General features: G+C 46.9%; 1 protein-coding gene across 2 annotated transcripts in view; it reads left to right on the forward strand.

Annotated features, from left to right (window-relative positions):
- Positions 1 to 15302: 15302 nt before the first annotated feature.
- C5QH8orf34 (chromosome 5q C8orf34 homolog) overlaps positions 15303 to 22453 on the forward strand; it is a 1794780-nt gene continuing 1787629 nt past the window's right edge. Inside the window, exon 1 of one of the 2 annotated variants that reach the window (XM_069621157.1) lies at positions 15303 to 15722. In XM_069621157.1, coding sequence (XP_069477258.1) covers positions 15654 to 15722 — 69 coding nt within the window. In that variant the 5' untranslated portion in view covers positions 15303 to 15653. The remainder of the gene's footprint in view (positions 15723 to 22453) is intronic. The other variant, XM_069621156.1, reaches the window with a different exon arrangement.

The raw sequence follows: 22453 nt of genomic DNA on the forward strand, positions 1-22453 counted from the left end.
AAAAGTACATTGACCACACAGAGAGCATCAAGATACGAGATAATTATTTTGAATCCTGCAATCAAAACTGTTAGATGCAGTGTATTGAACCCAGCAACATAAACAGTAGAACCAGTAGGAAATGATGACTATGTACATGACTGCACAACTTATTCTGAATTTTATGATGACATTCCGGTGTTAGAGAAAATGCTTTTGCTGGTGCGGGGGTATTCTCTTTATTGGCGGTTCTTCAAAAATTGACCAGACTACTGGCGAAAGTCATACTGGATCAGCAGTAGTGAAGCTGAACTGTGAGGGTTAATTGGAAGTAGTAACAAGTGCAAGATTGCCTTTGAATTGTTCAGCACAGGCTGCAGAATTAGTGGCACTTATCGCTGTACTTCAAAGATACGAGGATGAGGAAGTGACAGTATACTCTGACTCCGCCTATGTGATGTCAACTGTACAAGCAGGTTTGTCATGATAGAAAAGGAGGGGCTTCCTCCATACAGACAGCACACCAGTGCAACTTGCATCCCTATTGGATAAGCTTATTGAGGCACTGTGACTCCCATTGGCTATCGCAGTCATGAAATGCGCAGCCCAAATTAAAAGAACAGACAGGATTTCTTGTGGTAATGAAGCCGATTATTTAGAGGCTAAAAAGGCAGCATATTTCCCAAATATTTCTGATTTTGATGTAAAAAGCGTTTAACAGATGTCATAGCTGTGTATTATGGTAAATGAGGGTTTTAACATACTGTCTATTGTTCAGCTAATTGAGTTACAAGGTCGAAGAGCAAGAGCCATCAAGAAAGCGGGGGGTGTTCTTTATCCCCCACGGAGGCAATATGAAGGCAGGATAGCACTGGAAAGCCTGTTATGGCATTATTGAGGGTAGCACTGGAGCAACTTCACTACGCCGCACATATGACTCGAGAGAGTATTGCTGCTACAATTGCAGAAGATTGGTTTACAACAAATTTACTAGAACATGTGGCACAGTTTATTATAAATTGGATCATGTGCCAGAAATGTACTGCAGGGCCCACTTTGCAAACAGTGAGAGGAGCAATCCCTCGATGTCACACCGCGGCCGTGGAAACTCTGGGCAAGATGGAGGCGGTGTTGAGTCTCTACAGCGGTCCGCCTGACGGTCTAGTCGTCTAGGACCGGCAGGTATAATAGGAGACCACGCCCCCCTGCAACTTGCGTTGCAACTCGCTTTGTTAGTCTCCTGACTTTCGTCTGCTTGCAGTGCCCCGTCAAGCGAATCTTATTACTTTTGCTTCATCTGTTATTTCGCTATCCTTAGCGTCTTGACCGATTTTTCTCTACTTCTGTCAGCCCTCGCTTGATTCCTCTTCTCTCGTTCCTCCCTGTTGTACCTGCTTGGATTTTCTATCTTTCTTTCGCGGTGTGTTCGGTGTCAGCTGACCCGTGCTACTCCCGCGCCGATTACTCTTTCTCTCTCTGACGCTCGCTTTCCCTCTCTGTCTATCCCTCTTTCATTCTTTCTTTCTCTCGCTCTTCCGTTCTCTTTCGCTATCGCTCTCTCTCTCTTTTCCACTCTCCTTCACTCCTACTCTTTCACTACTGCTCTCTTTCGCTCTCACGCTCACTTTCCCTTTCTCTCTCGCACTCGCATCCTCTCTTTCTCTTTCGCGCTCACACACTCTCACTCTCTCACGCTCGTAGCCTCTCGTTCTATTTCCTCTCTTACCTTGGTCCAGGATTCTTTTGCGTCTAACTACTCCTTCGCCTCCGGTTGGATTTTCTCTTCGCTTCCCGAGAGTGGCCAAACCCTCATCTATAAGGATCAAACCTTGAGCTTGCATTTACAACTGATACCGGACTACGCCAGCCTCTCCAGTCTTCACATCGGACATATCAAGAGCCCCAATTGAAACACAGGGTTTTTTCTGCCTTATCAGGCTTTTTCCCTGTTTGAGGAGCGGACTCCCCTGGGTCCACCTGACTGCCAGATCTATAGGCGGGCAAGGTGGCCTCGGGGGGAGACCGCCCCTATCTCTTCGAACGAAGGAAGGGAAGAAGGACTATTCAGTCAAGTGAAGAAAGAGAAAGTCTACAAACGGAGAGAAGAAGGAGACCGAAGTCTTCAAACCCTGCTGAAGAACCAGGTGAGGAGTCTCAGGGGGCAGGAACTTTTGCACATTGTGACAGATTGCAACGCCCAACTACCGGCATGGCCTCCTTAGAACAATTCCAGGAGATGGTTACAGCTATTCAGGGCCTTCAGGCCGAGGTACAGAATCTCCGGACCGAGAACGCTAACTTACGCCAACAGGTTGCGACACGAGAAGAATCCCGAGGCGATCTACCTCCTCTGACCTTTTCTTTTGGGAAGTACGATGGTAATCCGAAACACCTAAAGGAATTCCTGAATGCCTGTATGGTTTACTTCACTTTTCGGCCCAGGGCATATGAATTGGATAGAACTAAGGTAGGGTTTCTTGTTTCCAACCTTACGGGTAACGCTCTGGCTTGGGCAACCCCACTGATAACACTCGCAGACCCTGCGCTAGCGGATTACGCTCAGTTCACTCAACTGTTGTGTGCCAGGTTTGAGAGACCAGAAGTCCAATATTCTTCTTATGAAACCCTCCTAGATCTCCGTCAAGGCAATCAAGATGTACAGACTTATGCCTCTACCTTTACCAAACTGGCCACAGACTCCGGATGGCCAGATTCGGCTCAACAGACCCTTTTTCGCCGAGGTTTACAGGATGAACTCAAGGATGAGCTGGCCAGAATGGCGCGTCCTACCTCCTTCCAAGAGTTGGTGACTTTATCCCTGCAACTGGAGTACAGATTGCATGAACGAAGGTTGGAAAGAAGGAGATTCAGACTCCATCCCATAGGAGGGAATCCCTCGATAGGTTCTCCTAACAGACCACAACAGGAAGAGCCTATGCAAATAGGAACAACCCGAGGTCCTTTGAACCCCGAGGAACGCAAGAGACGCAGAGACCTGGGTCTCTGCATGTACTGCGGATCTTCGAAACATTTGCTCCGAACCTGTCCAGATGTGCCCCCGAGACGTCCGGGAAACGCGCCTCCCCGGTCTTGAGCAGGGAAAGGAACCGGGCAGGATCAAGGAATCCCTGCAATTCTACTCACCAGGATCCCTCTGCGGATAACAACAGTCTTATGGTGTTTTCTGTGCGTCTAACATTTGAATCCTCCCTATCTGTTGAAGTACTAGCTATGTTGGATTGTGGTGCGGCCGGTAACTTTATTGACATCCAGTGGGCTCAAGAACAAGGCATACCCCTACGTCAGAAGGCCTGCCCTTTGCCTGTAGAAGGAGTCGATGGTGTACCCCTTTCATCCGGTCCCATCATTAAGGAGACAGTTCCGGCTAACATGTCTTTGTCTCAACACCAAGAACGGATTGTCTTTGATGTTATAAGAGCAGCCCATTTCCCAATCATCCTAGGCATACCCTGGCTACGGAAACATAATCCCAGGATTGATTGGTCCGCAAATACCGTCTGTTTTTTGTCACAGTATTGTTCAAAGGAATGTCTACCACAACCCTCTCCTTTGATGAAGAAGGGGAAAGCACAATCGACATGCACTACAGTGGTCCAAACGATTCCACCGCATTATCAGGAGTATGCTGAAATCTTTGAAGACAGGCTACCTCGTTCTTTACCCCCACATCGAGCAGAGGACTGCGGTATCGACCTAAAGCCCGAGTCATCTGTTCCTTTTGGTCGTATGTATCCTATGTCCCTTCCGGAAAGAAGAGCCTTGAAGGAGTACTTGGATGCCAATCTGCAAAACGGTTTAATACAAGAATCCCGTTCCCCAGCAGGAGCCTCAATGTTCTTCATTCCCAAGAAGGGAACCACTGAATTAAGGCCGTGTATAGACTACCGTGGGCTGAATAGCATGACCATCAGGGATAGGTACCCCATGCCTCTCATCAAGGAGGTACTTGAAGCTGTGGAAGGAGCCTCTATCTTTACAAAGTTAGACCTTCGAGGAGCCTATCATTTGTTGAGAATAAGGGCAGGAGATGAATGGAAGACGGCATTTAGGACTCCCATGGGACACTTTGAGTATCGGGTTATGCCCTTCGGACTAGTGAATGCTCCTGCCGTGTTCCAAAGGTTTGTTGACAAGATCTTCTCAGACATGTTATACATCTCTGTGGTTGTCTATTTAGACGATATTTTGATTTTCTCTTCCTCCCTCTCTGAACATCGAAGACACGTCACGCAGGTCCTTCAAAGGCTGAGAGAACATCAACTACTGGTCAAACCTGAGAAATGTGTTTTCGAAACCTCTTCAGTATCCTATTTAGGATTCATCCTTTCTAAGGAAGGAGTACAGATGGATTCGGAGAAGGTTAAGGCAGTTCTCCTATGGCCTACTCCCAGGAATCCCAAGGATATTCAGAGATTTCTGGGACTATCTAACTTTTACAGAAGGTTTATTCCCAACTTCTCGGATATTGTACTACCAATAACCCGTTTGCTTAAGAAGGGTCAGAAGTTCGATTGGGATAAGGAGGCGGATCAAGCCTTTCTCTTACTTAAGAAGACTTTCACCACCGCTCCCATCCTAGTGCAACCAAATCAGTCTCTTCCTTTTGTGGTGGAGACGGATGCTTCCGGAGGTGCCATAGGAGCTGTTCTCCTACAAGCAAGCAAGGATGGAGCAGAACATCCGGTGGCCTACTATTCCAGAACTCTTACACCGAGTGAGAGGAACTACTCTGTTCTGGAACGAGAATTACTGGCTATTCGTCAGGCATGTATAGAGTGGAGACATTTACTGCAGGGGGCTGCCCATCCCTTTCTGGTTCGCACGGACCACCGGAATCTCAAGGTTTTGCAACAGATGGAATGCCGTAATTCTCGTCACGCCCGCTGGGCGTATTTTTTCTCCCAGTTCGACTTTGAAATAACCTACCTTCCAGGAAAGGAGAATACCTTAGCTGACGCTCTGTCCCGCAGTCTGGAGCCCAAGGAAGAACAGAGCCTGGGTGAGATACTTCCTGGTAAGAGAATCTTAGGAATTATCAATTCCTTCATACAAGAAGTTGAGCGTTCGACTAATTTCCCTGGTGTCTCTTCTGACCATAGGACCAGTATGGAAAGGAGAGGGAAACTATTCTTTCATCAAGGATCACTGTATTTACCGTCTGAGAAACTTCAGACACAAGCCTTATTCTGGTGCCATGATCTCCCTTCGGCAGGACATAAGGGCCAAGAAGCAACCCTCCATCTGATATCCAGATATTTCTGGTGGCCGACTATGGACCAGGACGTCAGAACATACGTGAAGGCTTGTCCGGTTTGTGCGGCCAATAAACCCATTACTCATCGGCCCATGGGGTTACTCCAACAAGAACCTCTACCATCACAACCCTGGGAACACATTTCCACTGATTTCATCGTGGATCTCCCTCTTTCAATGGGATCAACGGCTATCATGGTTACGGTGGATACTTTGAGCAAGATGGCTCATTTTTCTCCCTTGCCTGGCCTGCCATCTGCATCCGAAACGGCTGAAGTTTTCCTCAAAGAAATAGTAAGACTGCATGGTCTACCTCGGACCATAGTGTCCGACAGGGGCTCCCAATTCACATCCCGATTCTGGTCGGCTTTATGTAGTACTCTAGGAATAAAGAGAGCTTTATCCTCTGGTTATCATCCCCAAAGCAACGGACAGACAGAACGCCTAAATTCCACCCTTGAACAATATCTCCGTTGTTTTTGCCATCAGGAACAAGATAGGTGGAAATCCTTTCTAACTCTAGCAGAATTCACCTACAACAACACTGTACATTCGGCAACTGGTTGCAGCCCTTTCTACTTTACCTACGGATATCATCCGAGACATATACCTCTCTTTGGAATACCTCCAACTTCAGTCCCTTCGGTAGATCAACGCCTGTTTGAGCTCCGATCCATCCAGAAGGATGCTACTCAGCAGTTGGAGGCAAGTAGAGCTCGATACAAGAAATATGCGGATAAAAAGAGATCTCAAAACCCCGAATGGGAAGTGGGAACCAAGGTCTGGTTGTCAACCAAATATCTCCCACGTTGGGTTCATCCAGGGAAATTCTCAGCCCGCTTTATAGGCCCTTTTCCCATTTTGTCTCAAGTAAACCCTGTGGCTTTTCGATTACGTCTTCCATCCAGGCTGAAAAGGATTCACCCCGTTTTTCATACTTCCCTTCTGAAGGCTTATCATCCTGATCCCATGAACCGTCATATACCCTCTTCTAAACTCCAAGAACCAGAACCGGAAGAATATGAAGTGGAGAGGCTGGTGGATTCACGTTACCGACATGGATCTCTACAATACCTGGTGCAGTGGAAGGGGTATTCGATCGCAGAACGGTCTTGGGAGCCCAGAAGGCATATTCACGCCCCACAACTTTTAAGACAGTTCCATCGCCTACATCCGGGAAAACCTGGGGGAGAGTCGATGAAGAGAGGGCATACTGTCACACCGCGGCCGTGGAAACTCTGGGCAAGATGGAGGCGGTGTTGAGTCTCTACAGCGGTCCGCCTGACGGTCTAGTCGTCTAGGACCGGCAGGTATAATAGGAGACCACGCCCCCCTGCAACTTGCGTTGCAACTCGCTTTGTTAGTCTCCTGACTTTCGTCTGCTTGCAGTGCCCCGTCAAGCGAATCTTATTACTTTTGCTTCATCTGTTATTTCGCTATCCTTAGCGTCTTGACCGATTTTTCTCTACTTCTGTCAGCCCTCGCTTGATTCCTCTTCTCTCGTTCCTCCCTGTTGTACCTGCTTGGATTTTCTATCTTTCTTTCGCGGTGTGTTCGGTGTCAGCTGACCCGTGCTACTCCCGCGCCGATTACTCTTTCTCTCTCTGACGCTCGCTTTCCCTCTCTGTCTATCCCTCTTTCATTCTTTCTTTCTCTCGCTCTTCCGTTCTCTTTCGCTATCGCTCTCTCTCTCTTTTCCACTCTCCTTCACTCCTACTCTTTCACTACTGCTCTCTTTCGCTCTCACGCTCACTTTCCCTTTCTCTCTCGCACTCGCATCCTCTCTTTCTCTTTCGCGCTCACACACTCTCACTCTCTCACGCTCGTAGCCTCTCGTTCTATTTCCTCTCTTACCTTGGTCCAGGATTCTTTTGCGTCTAACTACTCCTTCGCCTCCGGTTGGATTTTCTCTTCGCTTCCCGAGAGTGGCCAAACCCTCATCTATAAGGATCAAACCTTGAGCTTGCATTTACAACTGATACCGGACTACGCCAGCCTCTCCAGTCTTCACATCGGACATATCAAGAGCCCCAATTGAAACACAGGGTTTTTTCTGCCTTATCAGGCTTTTTCCCTGTTTGAGGAGCGGACTCCCCTGGGTCCACCTGACTGCCAGATCTATAGGCGGGCAAGGTGGCCTCGGGGGGAGACCGCCCCTATCTCTTCGAACGAAGGAAGGGAAGAAGGACTATTCAGTCAAGTGAAGAAAGAGAAAGTCTACAAACGGAGAGAAGAAGGAGACCGAAGTCTTCAAACCCTGCTGAAGAACCAGGTGAGGAGTCTCAGGGGGCAGGAACTTTTGCACATTGTGACACTCGATCCCGGAATCTACACATAGATTATGTGGATATGTTGCAGACATGAAATTGATATAGGCAGATGCTGGTTGTGGTATGTGCTTTTTCCAGATGGATTTTCCATGTATGCACCCCGATGCCAGATGCACTGCCAAGTTCCTTGTGCATGAGGTGTTTCCAAGATGGGGTGTGAGCGAAGTCCTGCCATCTGACAATGGACTGTATTTTGTAAATGAACTAATTGAGCAGGTTACTCTTTTATTAGGTATAAAGCACAATCTCTATTCTGCCTATCACCCATGGGTGAATGGGATTTGTGAACATTTAAACAGACTTCTTAAAGAGAGGATAGCAAAAATAAAGATCACTTTAAAAAATGGGTGATTACATTGCCTACCCCTTGCATTGTTTGCATTGTGAAATCAGCCTGGTTGATATCACCACCTAACTTCTCATGAGTTGGTGACTGTATGCCGTATGAGAATACCACTTGCTCATCTTACTAGTTTACAAACGGATTACCAGAGTGTAGTGGAGAGATTAGGTGATGATATGCATGATTATTTGGCAGCTCTGACCCATAGTGTATTTTATTTCTCAACATATCAACAACCTGAGGGAGGGGTCAAAAAGGATTGAAGACAGCCAACCAACTGATCTATTGAAGCAACCTTTTTTATATCCGGGGACCAGTTGCTGGTGCGAAAAAAAATTTGCACCTGGAAAAAAATCCTGTTTGGAGGGACCATACGAGGTGGAAGAAGTTACTTCCACAGCTATCAAGTCACAAGGAAGACGAGGCTGGCTGCACCTGCACGACATCAAACCGTACAAAAGAGAGACCTCAACCCCTCCTGCATCTGCTGACAGTGAAGCAAGAGAAGAAGTTCTGTGCATGCAGAACAGATTGTTTATCAGGGGCAAAGACAAAGAATTTATGGAGTCTAAAAACACTTTGGAATAAAAACTGACATTTCTTAAATCTAATAAGGAATTAATGGACTTGCAGCTATCCTGGAACTACTTTAGATAGGTACAAGAGACAATGGCCCTCATTACGAACCTGGCGGAGAGGGGTTTACGCCAGCGTAATGCATGGCGTACCTCTCCGCCAGATTAGGACTTTCCGTAGCGCCATGGTGATTTTTACGCCCGGATTTTCCGGGCGGAAAAATCCATGGCGCTACGGGTCCCCTCGTTAATTACGCCACCGTATTCTACGGTGGCGTAATTAACGCCTTCCCCACTCCCATTATACCCTATGGGGCAAAAATGGGAATGGGGAAGGGTAAATGGGGATTGGGGACTTACCGCCCCGCCAAGGTCGGAATGGGGCGGTAAGTCCGCCAACCCCCATGGCGGAGTTGGCAGCTCTGCGCCATGGTCCATGGTGCAAATTGCACCATGGACCTCCGCCAGGGTCATAATGAGGGCCAATGTATTGATGTACCGGATACAAAAAAAAGAGCACACTTCATCTTCTATGCTTCCAATCATAACAACATTACGCACATTCTTGTATGCTGTTTTTACCTATATATTGCAGTCTTACCCAGCTCTCTTAAGATGACACGTGGACATTGTGATATTTCTTGGCAATCCTAAAAACAATTATATTATTTTCAGAATCAATATGGCTATTATTCTGCAGTTTTTTTTTATATATAAAAGTGTGATTTATAAAGAATAACAAAATTACATAGTGGATTAAACCAAAATGGGAAGGTTCCAAAATATAGGAGATTCACTACCATCAAGAAAGTTGATGGGTTTTTCTGGAATGATAATTGTGACTTCATTCTGCCTCATGATTTGTCTTATCCTCCTTATGATTATGGCATTTAGACACATAATCATTAGAAATGCAGATACAGTGGTTGACAATGAAACATTTCTTATACTCCCTAACAAAAGCACAAGTAGCATCTTCCCTGATTTTATTAAACACATTTTTCAATTTAAAAGAGATGCTGGTGAAGAAAATGAATATATAAATACACATCTTGATAATTCTGCCCATTTAAAGAATAACATGTGGTATCAGCACATGAAGGTGGCGGGAGAAAAGAACGTCACACGAAAGCTGTTACGTATGTTCTCTCATCCCCTATGCCCTGAACACAGCCAGAACATTCATTGCAAGAGAAATACCTGCACACAATGCAAAATGCCTCCGTCATCTAGCAGCTTGCACAACCAGAGAATAATTAGAAGGAAGATGGGCAATCCTATGGTGGCGATCGAGGAGAACATTTCCACAGGAAAATGCTAATGCGAAAACACAAAAGATGGAAAAAGAGATAGGCTGGATGAGCAAAAAGCTTGTATATTCATCCCAGACTGGGGATTGAGTAAAGGTTGTTGAAATGAAGAGAATAGAATGTTCAGACATAGTGGAAAAATCAGGAGTACCAGGATGCTTGTAGAGACCTCCACTATTGGTGTATGGATGAGTTTCCAACAGTACAGAATGAGAAGAAGGAATGTTATCTTGAACCGCACACCAATTACGGAAGGAAGCAATAATCATAGTGCAAATAGTAAATTACATATGCTTAAAGTCATGGTCCAAGTATTCTACGCTAATAACATGGGCTGACAATGAAGCATAGCAATCAATAATCAGGCAACATGCTTCAAGAACGAAGGCATGGTTCTGGTTGCAGAAAATAGAGGATGTAAGCAGATACTTGAAGTACCAGGAATGAATGGAGGAACTGTTGTGCTGATTATCGATATTGGGCCTGTGGATCCAGAGCTTATATGCAGCTACCCGACAATTGGGGAGTAATATGCTCCATTGTGGTCGTACACGTTCCTGCATTAGTGAATCCCCAATGTGACCGACATATTGAAGAGTTTCCAAAAATGAATAAATACCAGAGAAAGAAGAGGTCTCTCAACCTCCGTCAGCTGAGGAGGGAGAATTATTTCTCATCAAAATCAAAAGCAGCCTATGATGAAATTCCAGCAGAGCACAGATTATTCAGCAAGAGAGCAATGATAATTACATCTATGTTTATGCCAGGACTCCAGGCTGCAATGAATGCCAACTGGTTACAAATCACCAGATGGGAGCTGCTACAAATGATCAACGCAACAATAAAGCAATCAATGAGGAACTGAGAGCCATCATGCTTATGACCCTCCTGAACAGGTAAGTCTTGGACTTAATTGCAGCAATGGAAGGAGGCATGAGCGCCAAGATTGTGCCTTCTTTCTGTGCATTCACACCTGTACATGATGGAGGAAATGAAACCCTGACAGAAGCAATATGCTGACAACCCTGCATACAAAGATGGAGGATGAAACTGATGAGCCGGATGACGATGATTGGTTTACATCTCTGTTTTCATGGATTCCATACTGGTTGGACAATGCCTTCAAGTTACTTGGAGCAATACTAGCATTGGTATTGCTAGGAATCTGTCTTATAAGGATCATTTTAGGACAATGCAAGAAGACAGATAAGAAAGCTATTGGGATGAAGATCATGATCGATGTGAATGGTGACCATCCACCACAGACTTAAGACACCACCCATGAGAACATAAGGAAGAGTTTGCTGGCACACCTAAGGATGATGTTTTATTACCCAAAGGATCATAAAAACTATATTGGAAATTGGGTAATCTGCCAACCAACTGGAGAATGCTGTCACATGACCTGGAGTTTGGATGAGCATCTAAAGAATGTAGGTCACCTAAGAGGGGTGGCGAAGATATGGATCCCAAAGAAGTCAAAGGGTGAAGAAAAAATAAATAATATTGAAGAGAAGGAGATGTTTGATGACTCGACCAGAGGGGGGAATGTAGAGGAGAAATTGATATATCATCCTTAGCTCCCACCCCCTCACCTCCATCATATTAGAATAGCAGGAGAAGAGCCCTATGTGGGACACCAAGTATTGTCCCAATACCGCATTAAGTGTATGAGAGATGATATGCACTCAGACAACCATATCGAATGTTCACTACCACTGAAAGGTTGGAAGGATGTCTGCACACACCATTGGATATCAAGGAGCTATAAATGAAATCGGACAAAGGCAGAGTGACTTCATCAGGGAAAGACACACGAAACAATATGATAATACTTAAAAGATAAAATGTAACTGAAAGTGATAAGAGAAACATGTAATCAAAGACAAAAAAATATATGCACCAAAGAAAAAGGTTAGAAGAGATTAAGTGAAACTAGATACACAGAAAGAAAGGTAGCTGGGACATATAGAAGCTTGCTGTAGAAGAAAACATAACGTGGCTACGGATGACATGATGAAAAGATGGATGTTAGACTCGTGTTGAAACCAATCAAGCTACCTCAGAGACAGACCAGGGCTGCAGAGTCAGAAGATGCTGGAAAACAGCATTGTGTGAGGAATAAAGAGGAGTCCATTGGCCTGGGATCAATGATGCTACATCAAGGAATAATTGCAATGCACAAAGGTAGTCAAGAGGATACGCCATTTACGTAAGACATATTTCTCTTAGACTAAGGAAAAAAAGAAAACATCTGCTAGAGCCAAGTATTGGAAAAATCAAAGATGTGAAAAGCCTATGCAAGGTGGAGTGAGCAAGTCTCCAGAGGCCAAGAGGATTAATGACACTCAGCTCAATTAAATTAAATAGCAGTAAATAAAAGGATGAAATGGACAAAATCGGTGTCTCCTCACACTTGACTCAGAAGTCGAAAACAAGGGATATTCATTACGGTCAAGATGAAGATAATGGTGCACCTGCACTCCCTTGAAAGTCCAAAAACAGAGAACAGGCTGCAAGATCAACTATAAAGAAGAAGCCTTGTCTTGGGGACTGACTGATAAAAGATGATGGACTAATTGGGTAAGCGGGTAGCAGTCTGATGTTGCTCCCTGCATCTAAGTTTCGTATTGCTTATGTGCTGCTAATGAGCCGAAAGTCTAAGGTTGGGAGAGGATGCCAACCAAGAGGGTCTAACTAGCAACATGCTACACAATGTTGCAAAGGCCGCCTGTTGCTGTTATTCTGCTAGAATCTGTATTATACATATTCAGAGGTGGTTCAAGGCGTGCTGCCAGATAAGGGGCACCCAGTAATTTTACTAATACTTATATGATATATAGGTATGCACGTTCCCTTAACCAATCCCTCCCTTCAATTGGTTTTAGAGTTAGCCACGTATGATGATGTCATAGCTCACATACATTGAGGTATAAAACCTTTGTATAATCGAAACCAACGTGTGAGTGGGTGGACTGCAGTTTGTTGTTTGCCAGATTGACCTACTTTATTACATGCTGATAATAAAGTAATACTTTGCCATATTCTCCGAGTCTGTCAGGTTATTTGGGTCTGAGATCATTATTGGTAATTCTATCTAGCACATGATATGCTTCAAGTTGCTTGAGGACGTTTATATGGGTACCCAGTTGTTTAGGGGTCACCCAGTTGATGAAGCTCACGCCAGGTTCAAACCCTGGTCCCAATCTACCTCAAGTACGCCAGGAAGGCTTACATGCCTGCAGCAACCGCTGCTACAGAGAGCGATGGGCATCCGTATGCCTATATGCTTGAAAGAATGCTTATGTCAAATTCCCCTTCCACTCACAGCACACCTGTGGCCAGGGCCAATGTGCTTTCACCCCATGGAATGGCATACAGCCACCTAGATGTGAAATGATGAACTACTTCTTGAAAAGGTGTGCAAGACTAATATTGAAGACAGAGTGGGACTAAATCAGCTTCCAAATCCGTACACAGGTGCCTCATAAGGGGATCCAAAATGCCATGCATACAAATTAAACACCTTGTTAATTAATATTTGGCAGATCATTTAACACCTTTGACTTACAAATTAACCCTTTTGCTTGCCTGGCATTTACACTGCTTCCTTCCTCAGGTAATTCTGGGCTCTTTCTCCTCCCCCACCTCTATCTCCACCTGCAGCGGGCTCTAACCTTTCTCCCTGGCTCTTTAACACTTATCTTGCTCCACTTGCACACCTCACTTCCACCTTCTCCCCAACTTCCATTGTTATGCAGATGACACACAACTCTTCTTAAAACTTAAATCCTCTTAAATCCTCTCCTTATTTCTTCCATCATTACTGACTGTACAACTGCCATTCAGTCCTGGTGCTATTCCAATGATCTCTGCCTCAATGTCAGCAAAACAGGGATGCTTTCTATTGGGCATCATGCTTCCACTTTTTTCCCCTCGCTCTGCCCATCTTCTATGGGCTATCCCCCTTCTCTTTCATCTGAAGCCAGAAACCTTGCAGGCATCTTCAACTTCTCTTTTGCCTTCCTCTCTCACATTCAGGACCTTGTCAAGAAGGCCTACTTTGAACTCCACCTCTTCTAAGGAATTCTTCCTTTCCTCACTTTCCCCCAGAAGCTCAATGCCTCTAGAGCTCTGGCTCTCTCTAGACTAGACTACTGCAATAGCCTTTTCCTTAATCTACCCTCTTCTTCTTTATGACCACCCCTCCAGCTAATCCAGAATAGGGTGGCAGGATTTATCCTTAGCCTGAGGGACAGGGACTGGACCTCTCCAGCTCTAAAATCTCTCCACTGGCTCCCAGTTGCTGCAAGGAACAGATTCAAATCCATCTGCATCATCCATAAGGCTGTCTGGGGCCATGGACCATGCTATCTACAATTGACCCTCACTAAATACTCTTCCTCTGGATATTTACGCTCCTCCAGTACTAACTCCTCTGTGTCAAGCGCTTCGCTAAACAGCGAGCTGGTGACCGATTGCTTTCCCTGGCAGACTCCCTCCTACGGAACAGCCTCTTCCTTCCTCTTCGTCCTGAGCAGGGTCTCCTCAAATTCTGGAAGCCCTTCAAGACCATACTTTTCACCTCCTCCTTCCCTCCCTCCTCTGCTAAACACCACAGCTGCAGAGATTGGTGACCAGGGCTCTTATGTTTCTTCCTGGGCCCTGGCCTCCCACACCCAATCGCCTGCAGCCTCTGTCCGTTCCCAACATTTGCCTTGGCACCCACTGTCCTATGCCAACAGAGGCCTGCACTTACTTATTGGCAGCTGACCACTCTCCCCAGAGTCACTCAACAGCTACTTACTCCCTCGCACTTCCCACTTTGGTACACCGAGCACGTACCCCCCACTTCCTCATGCCTTCTCTCTCGCTCTCTGCCCTTGCACGTTCTGAATGCTCACAAGGCCTAGCAGAACCTCCTCTATCCTTCAGTGTTATATTTGCTTTTCTTTCCCCATGTTCCTTGATGTATAAGCGCCTCCCAAATGCACAATAAATAAATAAATAAATAAAATTGCAGAAACCAGTTTGTTAAACCGGCTCTTACAGTCACTTCGAAAAGGCAGACTGGCGAATACCTCCATCTAATAGGGACAACACATTAAGAATAGAAAAAAATGCCACATCCGTAGGCACCGCTGTTGTGAGTGTGGTTCACCCACACCAATAAACGACTTGGAGGATGTTCGGCTCAAGAATCCAGTCGGTTTTCAGCACGGCTGGGACCTGCGCGTCCTACAGAGGGGCAGAGGTGATGCGTGATTGTCACACAATACCAACCCAAGCGCAGCACTGGACCACGGCCAGCACATGTACATGCATTTGCCCGCCTTAATCAATGCTGCGTTCCGACACACCTAGCTGGACGCTTACCTGAGTGGATCTGGGCAGAGAACAAGCTGGTACTGCCCAATGAACAGTCACCAGTGATGGGAGGGAGGGGTTTGGGGGGCGGCCGCCACACCTCGGAACACCAATCAGGAAGTATCCTGCCGCCTAGCCGGGGCTGCTCCGGCGTGCCGTCGCTGCCTTGAGAGAGAGAAACGTTAGAGCCGCCGGGGAAGCCCGTGCTGTTGTTATTTCTGTAACCAAGGAGTCCGAAGCGAGCAGCCTATCCCCGGAGCCAGCTCCTTCTGCACCATGCACAGCCGGTGCAGCGAGAGGATGCAGACAGCGACCCTCTCAGAACGCTGCATGCCACAATAGAGGGTAGCAGGAGCAGCCAACTCGGTTACAGCGGATACACACCTTCGGGGTGCCCCTTGGCCGACCCCCTTTTGGAGAACGGGCAGTGGCACGACAGAAGACCTGTGCGGCAGGTGTTGAAACAGAGCGCCAGATGGCGTCGAACCAGCAGAACCGCATACAAGGCTACCTGGAGAAAAACAAGATCGGAGCTCTGCTGGAGGTAAGTCGCCCCGGGGCGCTCCCCGCCATCACTCAGTCTGCACCCACACACACTATATGCCTTGGGTTTTTCCCATGTGTGTAAGGAGCCGCGCTGGAGGCACTAGGCAGGGTTAGTGCTTCGCTGCCTGTACCTGTGCCCGCTCCTCCCTTGAGAGCACATAGACACAGGCGCGTGTGTGTGTGCACTGTAAAATGCCACACAGAAGACGCCGGGCACCCACAATACTTCCACTTGGGGTGGGATGTCCCAAAAGCGTCCTCACCCGGTCACACACTACACAGAGGGGGAAATGCCTTCTAGAAGCTGGGTAATAAGCGACGTGCGGGGGTGGGGGCACAGGGGAAGCGCAGGCAGCTCCTTCTTGATATTCCGGTGAAGCCCCGCACTATCTGGGTTGAGCGATGCTTACCCCGGTGTGACAGAAACGCGCGGCGCCCCACGGTTCGGCCACTCGCCGCCCCTCGGCAGGTGGGTCACTTTCCCCGTTGGCTGAAGCAGGTCCCACTCCTTCATCCCTCTTCAAGTGTACCCGGCGTGCATTTACCGCAATGGGGCCCGCTGGGTCGGGGGAAAGGCAGGCTCTTCTTCAGGGCGCCCCTTGAGGAAAGTTTGCGGGTTAACTCCCTTACCCGGAGCGCGTGCTTTCAGCTGAGCCACTGAATGCAGCACAATGCACCTACCTGTCCAAACCAGGTCACCTCGTGCCCTCGGCGTTGCTCCCATTCATGCGTGCTTATTAGTAGGACCTGACGTTTTGAAAGCACAGTCCGTGGTTTTAGTTAAACGGTAGGAATTCTTTCTGCGTCGCTATGAATTGTTTGATGGAATCGTCCATATTCTAACCATGTCCTGCAATGCCTATTGAGGTTAACATGTAAAAGCGACCCGCAGCAATGTTTATTATATTTTTTTGTAAAGTTCTGACCTTCTAAACACACTGGCAGTGGGCAAGTATGTGTATCTACCAGGTGGCCCAGTCCTACTTGTGGCATTCGTCAAAGCTTAGTTTCATGTTCCCCATTAAACGAGTGGGCATGGAAGCGCTAGCCATCTAAGCAGTTTCCTATCAAGCCAGGCGAACCTGAGGGCACCAGGCTATGCGATACAACTATGTATGACCACGCCTTTTATGTCACCCACCAACTGTAACTGTAGTGGCTCGCAGTGTGCATTTATTTCGTTATTTTATTTAAATTTGGCTCTTTTAGGCCCGTTGAAGTGAATCACGACTACAACTCCCATGACGCAAATAATGTAGAAATGAACGCCCAGGAAGGGGGCATCAGCTGGTAATTTTGCACTGGGGGAACAGTTGGGCGTGGCATAGTTGTGACGCTGTCCATCCACCGCTGTCCGTGCAGCACCCATCGGACGATGCAAGGAAAGGTGGCCTGTGCATCAAAGGCTGACGTGAACATGTCCATGGGTGATCGGGTGATTCTTTGTCACAGTGCACACGTTTCGCAGACCCGAGCTGTCATTCAACCAACGAATGCATGCTGGGAGATGTAGTATTGTTTAAGCCATGCGTGGATATTCAAATGTTTCTCAGTTCTGCGTGTTCACAAATAGGTGACAGCTTAGGCCACGTTAATTGACGATAAGCGAAGAGCTCATACGCAACGCCCACTCTGTTCAAACTATGCACCAAATGGAAATACTTCAGGAGTAATGTTATCAGATGCCCCCCTCAAGTCACCGAAGATGGCTTCCGCATTTCGCCGTCATTTGAATTCTGGTGCTAGTATTCTTCAGACACTCTAAATAAAGGCATCGCCGGGGCCTGGAGCGAGACGGCTCTGGCGATACGGGGTCCTCTGCTAACCTTACTCAGAAGGCCAGGCTGCATCTTGTGGGTTGCATATCTGCAATAAGTTGGGTGACCAGATTTGAAAAGTGAAAAACCAGTACAGGGCAACTAACATACAAGTAGGACTAACTCTTGAAAGTGGCTTTCAAGACACTAGACTTCAGTAGTGTTTGGAGGAAATGGTGGTTTAAGGGTTGTTGTTCAAAGAAACGCATATTATAATTCATTCATCACAAACGAACAATATCTTAAGATGTAAAATGCAGCATTTCTTCTGTGCATTCCTGCCTGACAGTTATAAAGGCCTACTAAAAATACCGGGACCACTGCAGTTTTCAATGGGAACATAATCTCGAAAAAGGGGGACAGCGCACCAAATACTGAGACAGTCCCCGGAAAATCGGGACGTCTGGTCACCCTAGAATAAGCATGATGTGTATCTGTGTCTGCTACGAGCGCAAGCGTTTCACTGCCGGTCATTCCAAGTGTGATTTTTGGATCTGCAGGTAAGGCCTCCTAGCAGTCTACTGAGCACACCCCCCCCCGTTGTTGAACAGGTCCTGGTTTGGTTCATATGCGCTGTTCTCTGGTTGTGCCTCTAGAGGCCGCACTAGCCGTCTGCCGTCTGCCGTCTACAGCATTTGGAGGCCAGTTTTCATGCAGGGCCATTTACTAGACTGCACGTTTATACGCTACCAACCAACATACACAGGGAAAACAGGACGGTACATGCATGGCCACGGTATCGTGAAGGGCTGGACCTAAATATGAAAAGTAACTTGAAGTGTCAGCGTTGGAATGGGCCCGAGTGAGCACATACTCTCCCAGCAGCAGCGGCACATGGCTCAGCCGGAGCACAGTGCCAGGCTGTTATTGAAGTCTATGCAAAAAGGACGAGCATACTCCTCCTTGCCACTTAAGGGGTTAATATGATCTACCGCCACAGTGACGGTTGATGCATTCTTAACAGCGATTTTTACGAGTTTTCTTGGACGAAGTCTGGTTTAAATCACTCGTGATTTTATTTTTCTCCATCGATTTTGGTTGAAGATTTATTTAATTATTTTTTCCTTTTACATGCTGTCTAATCTTAATACGTGAAGTGGTCAGGGGTGTGGGGGTGCTGCGGAGCACTCAATACGCATTGCTCCCTGGGGAGATTTTGGGCGCTGCACGCGGCCAGCGAGCAGGTCGGGGATAGAGTGCCCCTGCCTGCTATTTATAAGGGTGCCAGTGAAAGTTCAGGAACATTTGGCGGTTAACGCTGTTTTGTGTTGCCTGGACCTTTGCCAGCGCCACTAAAGAGGTGGTGGCCTAGGGGGCACACGGGAGCGGGAAGAGTGGATGGGGGAGAGGTGGGCCAGCAAATGAAGGGGTTTTAGTTAGTATTTAGGGTTGGTTATATGGGCGGGTTAATTAAAAAGTAAAAATAAATTGTCTGTGGCGGCAGCGGCCTGGGTGGATACTGGGGTGCGGGAAGTGAGGTTTGTGGGGCGCGGACGGGGATATATATATAAAAAAAAGTATAAATAAGAAATATCTATTAAAATATATATTTTTTAAAAGGGAACAAAGATATTGTCGGCAATGTGGGGGGTTGGATGAACTCCAACCGTACCTTCCTGGTTCCGCTGGTGTGCTCCGGGCCCCGCACACCCTGTTTTTCTGTAAAGGGCAGGATGCAGTGCACATCACACACCACCAGGGGTCAGTGTGGTGTGCTGCCCTTTTCAGCTTTCTGCAGCATTTCTGGTTCAGAAGCCAGGGTAGCTGTAAGGGTTTCTGGAGGTGGCGTTCCCGTAGTGTACCGCCAAAAGGAGAGTTTGGTTGGTTAGGAAAGTGGGCCACCAGGGGGCAGAAGTTGCTGCGCAGCAGGAGTGAGGGATTTCCATGGCAATGGGTTTGCTTAGAGGGGGGTAATTAAAAAAAAAAGGGAGTATATATACCTATTATGTTTGGTTCAGCGCTGATGGAGTTTCAGTTGAGTGGGGAGAGATTTGGACAGCTCACCCCAGAGGCGGTGCAGCGGTAATGGGGTGTGCACTGCACGCTATTATGGTTTGGACGAAGGGGTGAGCAGGATTTGAACTGAAGGTGCATTGGTGTTTGGGGAAGGTAAGGGTAAGGTTGATGGTGTGAAGGATGTTGGAGGTGTATTTGGTGGGTAAAGGATGCGATTAATTAAATATAGTAAACATTAAAAGAATAAAGGCAAATAAATAATAAATATGAAGGGGGAGTGGATATCCCAGGTTTGAACAGGATTGGGCGGGTAATATCACTAGAAACAAATGGCATTGGAGAACTTGAGGGCCAGGAAGGTGGATTGAAAGGGATGATGAGGATGAAGAGTGACAGTTGGGATGAGCTGGGGGCTGGGGAGGAGGATATAATATGGTATACGTCATTTATAACGCGCCTGTACACAAGTGTTTCTTGGCGGGACAAGACTAGGGTGGGAACACAGAGGCAGGACACAACAACCATCTTACTAAGCGTTGTCATTCAGATCATGCAAGTGAGAGACATAAAGTACAAGGGGGAGGGAGAGGGGAAGTGCCGGGGGGGGGGGGGGGGGAGTGCAATCAGGACAGCAATGCTTTGGGTAAGTGCAAGGAGGAAGGGGACTATAGGGTTCCAAATACATCCCCCAGTGTTCGGTAGGCAGTGCAGGGGCTATGGGTCAAGGGGGCGCTCTGGTACCCGTGAGACTCAGAGGGTAGCCAGTTAGCGCAGTATACAGGATGGTCAGCAGGGGAGAGTGAGAGAAAGCAAAAGAGAAGACAAGGCCTTGAGCCGCTTCGGAATTCAGGTGGTCTTTTTTAAAGTGAAGACAGGGATGTGGTGGTAAGGTAAGGAGTGATTAATTGAGAGAAGAGTGCAGTAGTTAAGGTGAAATAGGGGGTGGCCTACTCTAGTGTTAAGGTTCATGAGGTATCGGGCAAAGGTACGGCATAGAGCAAGGAGCGGGGGTGTTGTGGTTGCATGCAGTGGGAAGGGAGCGGTGCTCCTCTAGTTTTTTAAATTACATTTTACTGTTCCCATACTTTTATTTTCAAAACAAACGGGTCCGCAATGGTTTTGTTTTAAAATAAAGTGCAGGAAGAAGTTGAAAGTTACACTTCAGTGCAATGCAGTGAACATTCCCGAAAACAGCAGGTAAGTTTGTGTTTGGGGGTTTGCATTGCGCATGTGAGGGGGCGTGGAAATGTGGTTTGTGGGATGTGGGGGCCAACATAATTCCAGTACTTCATTTCTTACTTTTCGACGACTGGTTGTATGGCTCCTCTGGGCCTTGAGGTTTAGGAGCTCCTCGATACTGCAGGCCCAGACCGTGCGCTTTTGCGGCCCAGTTATTGGTTGCCACATGCGGGACAGGGCTGGGAGGGGTCGACAGGAGGCAGCTAGCAGCCAGCAATCGTCGGGGGAGGGGTTGCAGCAAGAGGGGTGGTGGTGACCGGGTGCAAGGGATTCCCACAAGAAGGACTAGTGGGGATAGGAACATATTGGGTGAAGAAGTTGTTGCATTTGCGTGAATGGCAACACAGTAATAATTTTGTTGTACTTCTATAAGATTTGTTGGCTTAAGTGGAAGTTTGGGTGAAAGTTGAGTTTGGTGACAGTTAAGATGGGTGAATACAGCTCAACAAAGAAGTTTAGACTAATGGGGAACATTAGGGAGTGCTTTTTATTTATTTATTTATTTTGTCATTTGTGTAGTGCACCAAACCCGAGGGCATCAGGGCGCTGGTTGCAGCAAACCTTGTCGTGCGCGGAATTAAATAGATCTCAGGGCTTGGTTACGGTACATAGCATTGTTGTGGAGGTAAAAGCAAGCAAATTGGGTGCGTGAAATGCAGCATAACAAGGTGGCATGTATGTTTCCTGACTTGAACATTCGTAACTACGTCTAGGACGTCTCGAATAACCGTCATTAGAAACGGTGAGTGGTGGTTATGAGTCTGGTGAACAGAGCCAGGCTTTGAGGCCTTCCTGGAATGTCCAGGAAGAACGTTCCGTTCTTAGTTGCGGTGGTAAGGCCCTTGCTGGGAAACTACAGCCTCCTGCCCTTTGGAATTTAAATCTAGGGATAATAAGGAGCGGAGCATGTGAAGCCCTCTTAGGTCTGTGAGATTGGGAGTTGTTACTTTTTATGGAGAGGTGTCTAGGTGATGAGTTTAGCATCGTGACTGATGGGAAGCATCAGTTAAACTCCCCAAAGAAATTTCAGACTGCTCTAAAGGAAATATGAAACGACACCCATGCGTTATGAAAATGGTAGATGAGAGAATACTATCAGGCTGGAATTGGGGGTGCTAAAGATCACCATACTGGCGAATTTGAGGCTGGCCACATTCCTTTTGAGGTCGCACGTTTTAGGCTTAAGGAACCCCAAGATACAGAATGCCCTGGCTGAGCTAGTGCGCTTAGAATGAAAAAGGAAAGGTACACGCCACAATGAGAGCTGCCCTCTTTAAACTAGGTTGGTCTACAAGGGAGGGAAGGAACTAACCCCACCTGAATTCTCAAACATTAAAAATGTTATCTAGGAAAGCCCTTTGCCCTTTGCCATGATAAAGAATTGGACAGGGAAAATGCGGGTTCCCTACCATTAAATTGTATAACACTGCAGTGTTTCCATGTTGGGTGAGAAATATGCAAATATAAATCCTATGATTGCAGGAAACGCATGCTGATGCTTAGGCTCAACGCGCTCCCATTAAATGCCCGTGGTAGCTAGCATTGGGGGGTGGGTGGGGGGTCCATCTAAGAAATGTAAATGCGGAATGGGAGTTGAAGAAGACATGGGGCATTTTCTGCTAATCTGCAAGAATCACGGTATCCAACGGAAAAAAGTGGCTTAAGCCCCAACTTATTTTAGAAAGGCTAAAATCAAAACTTATCAAGCATCCATGTC

The sequence above is a fragment of the Ambystoma mexicanum genome, chromosome 5q, assembly GCF_040938575.1.
Source record: "Ambystoma mexicanum isolate Mex_15411 chromosome 5q, UKY_AmexF1_1, whole genome shotgun sequence".
In the NCBI taxonomy this organism is placed as follows: domain Eukaryota; kingdom Metazoa; phylum Chordata; class Amphibia; order Caudata; family Ambystomatidae; genus Ambystoma; species Ambystoma mexicanum.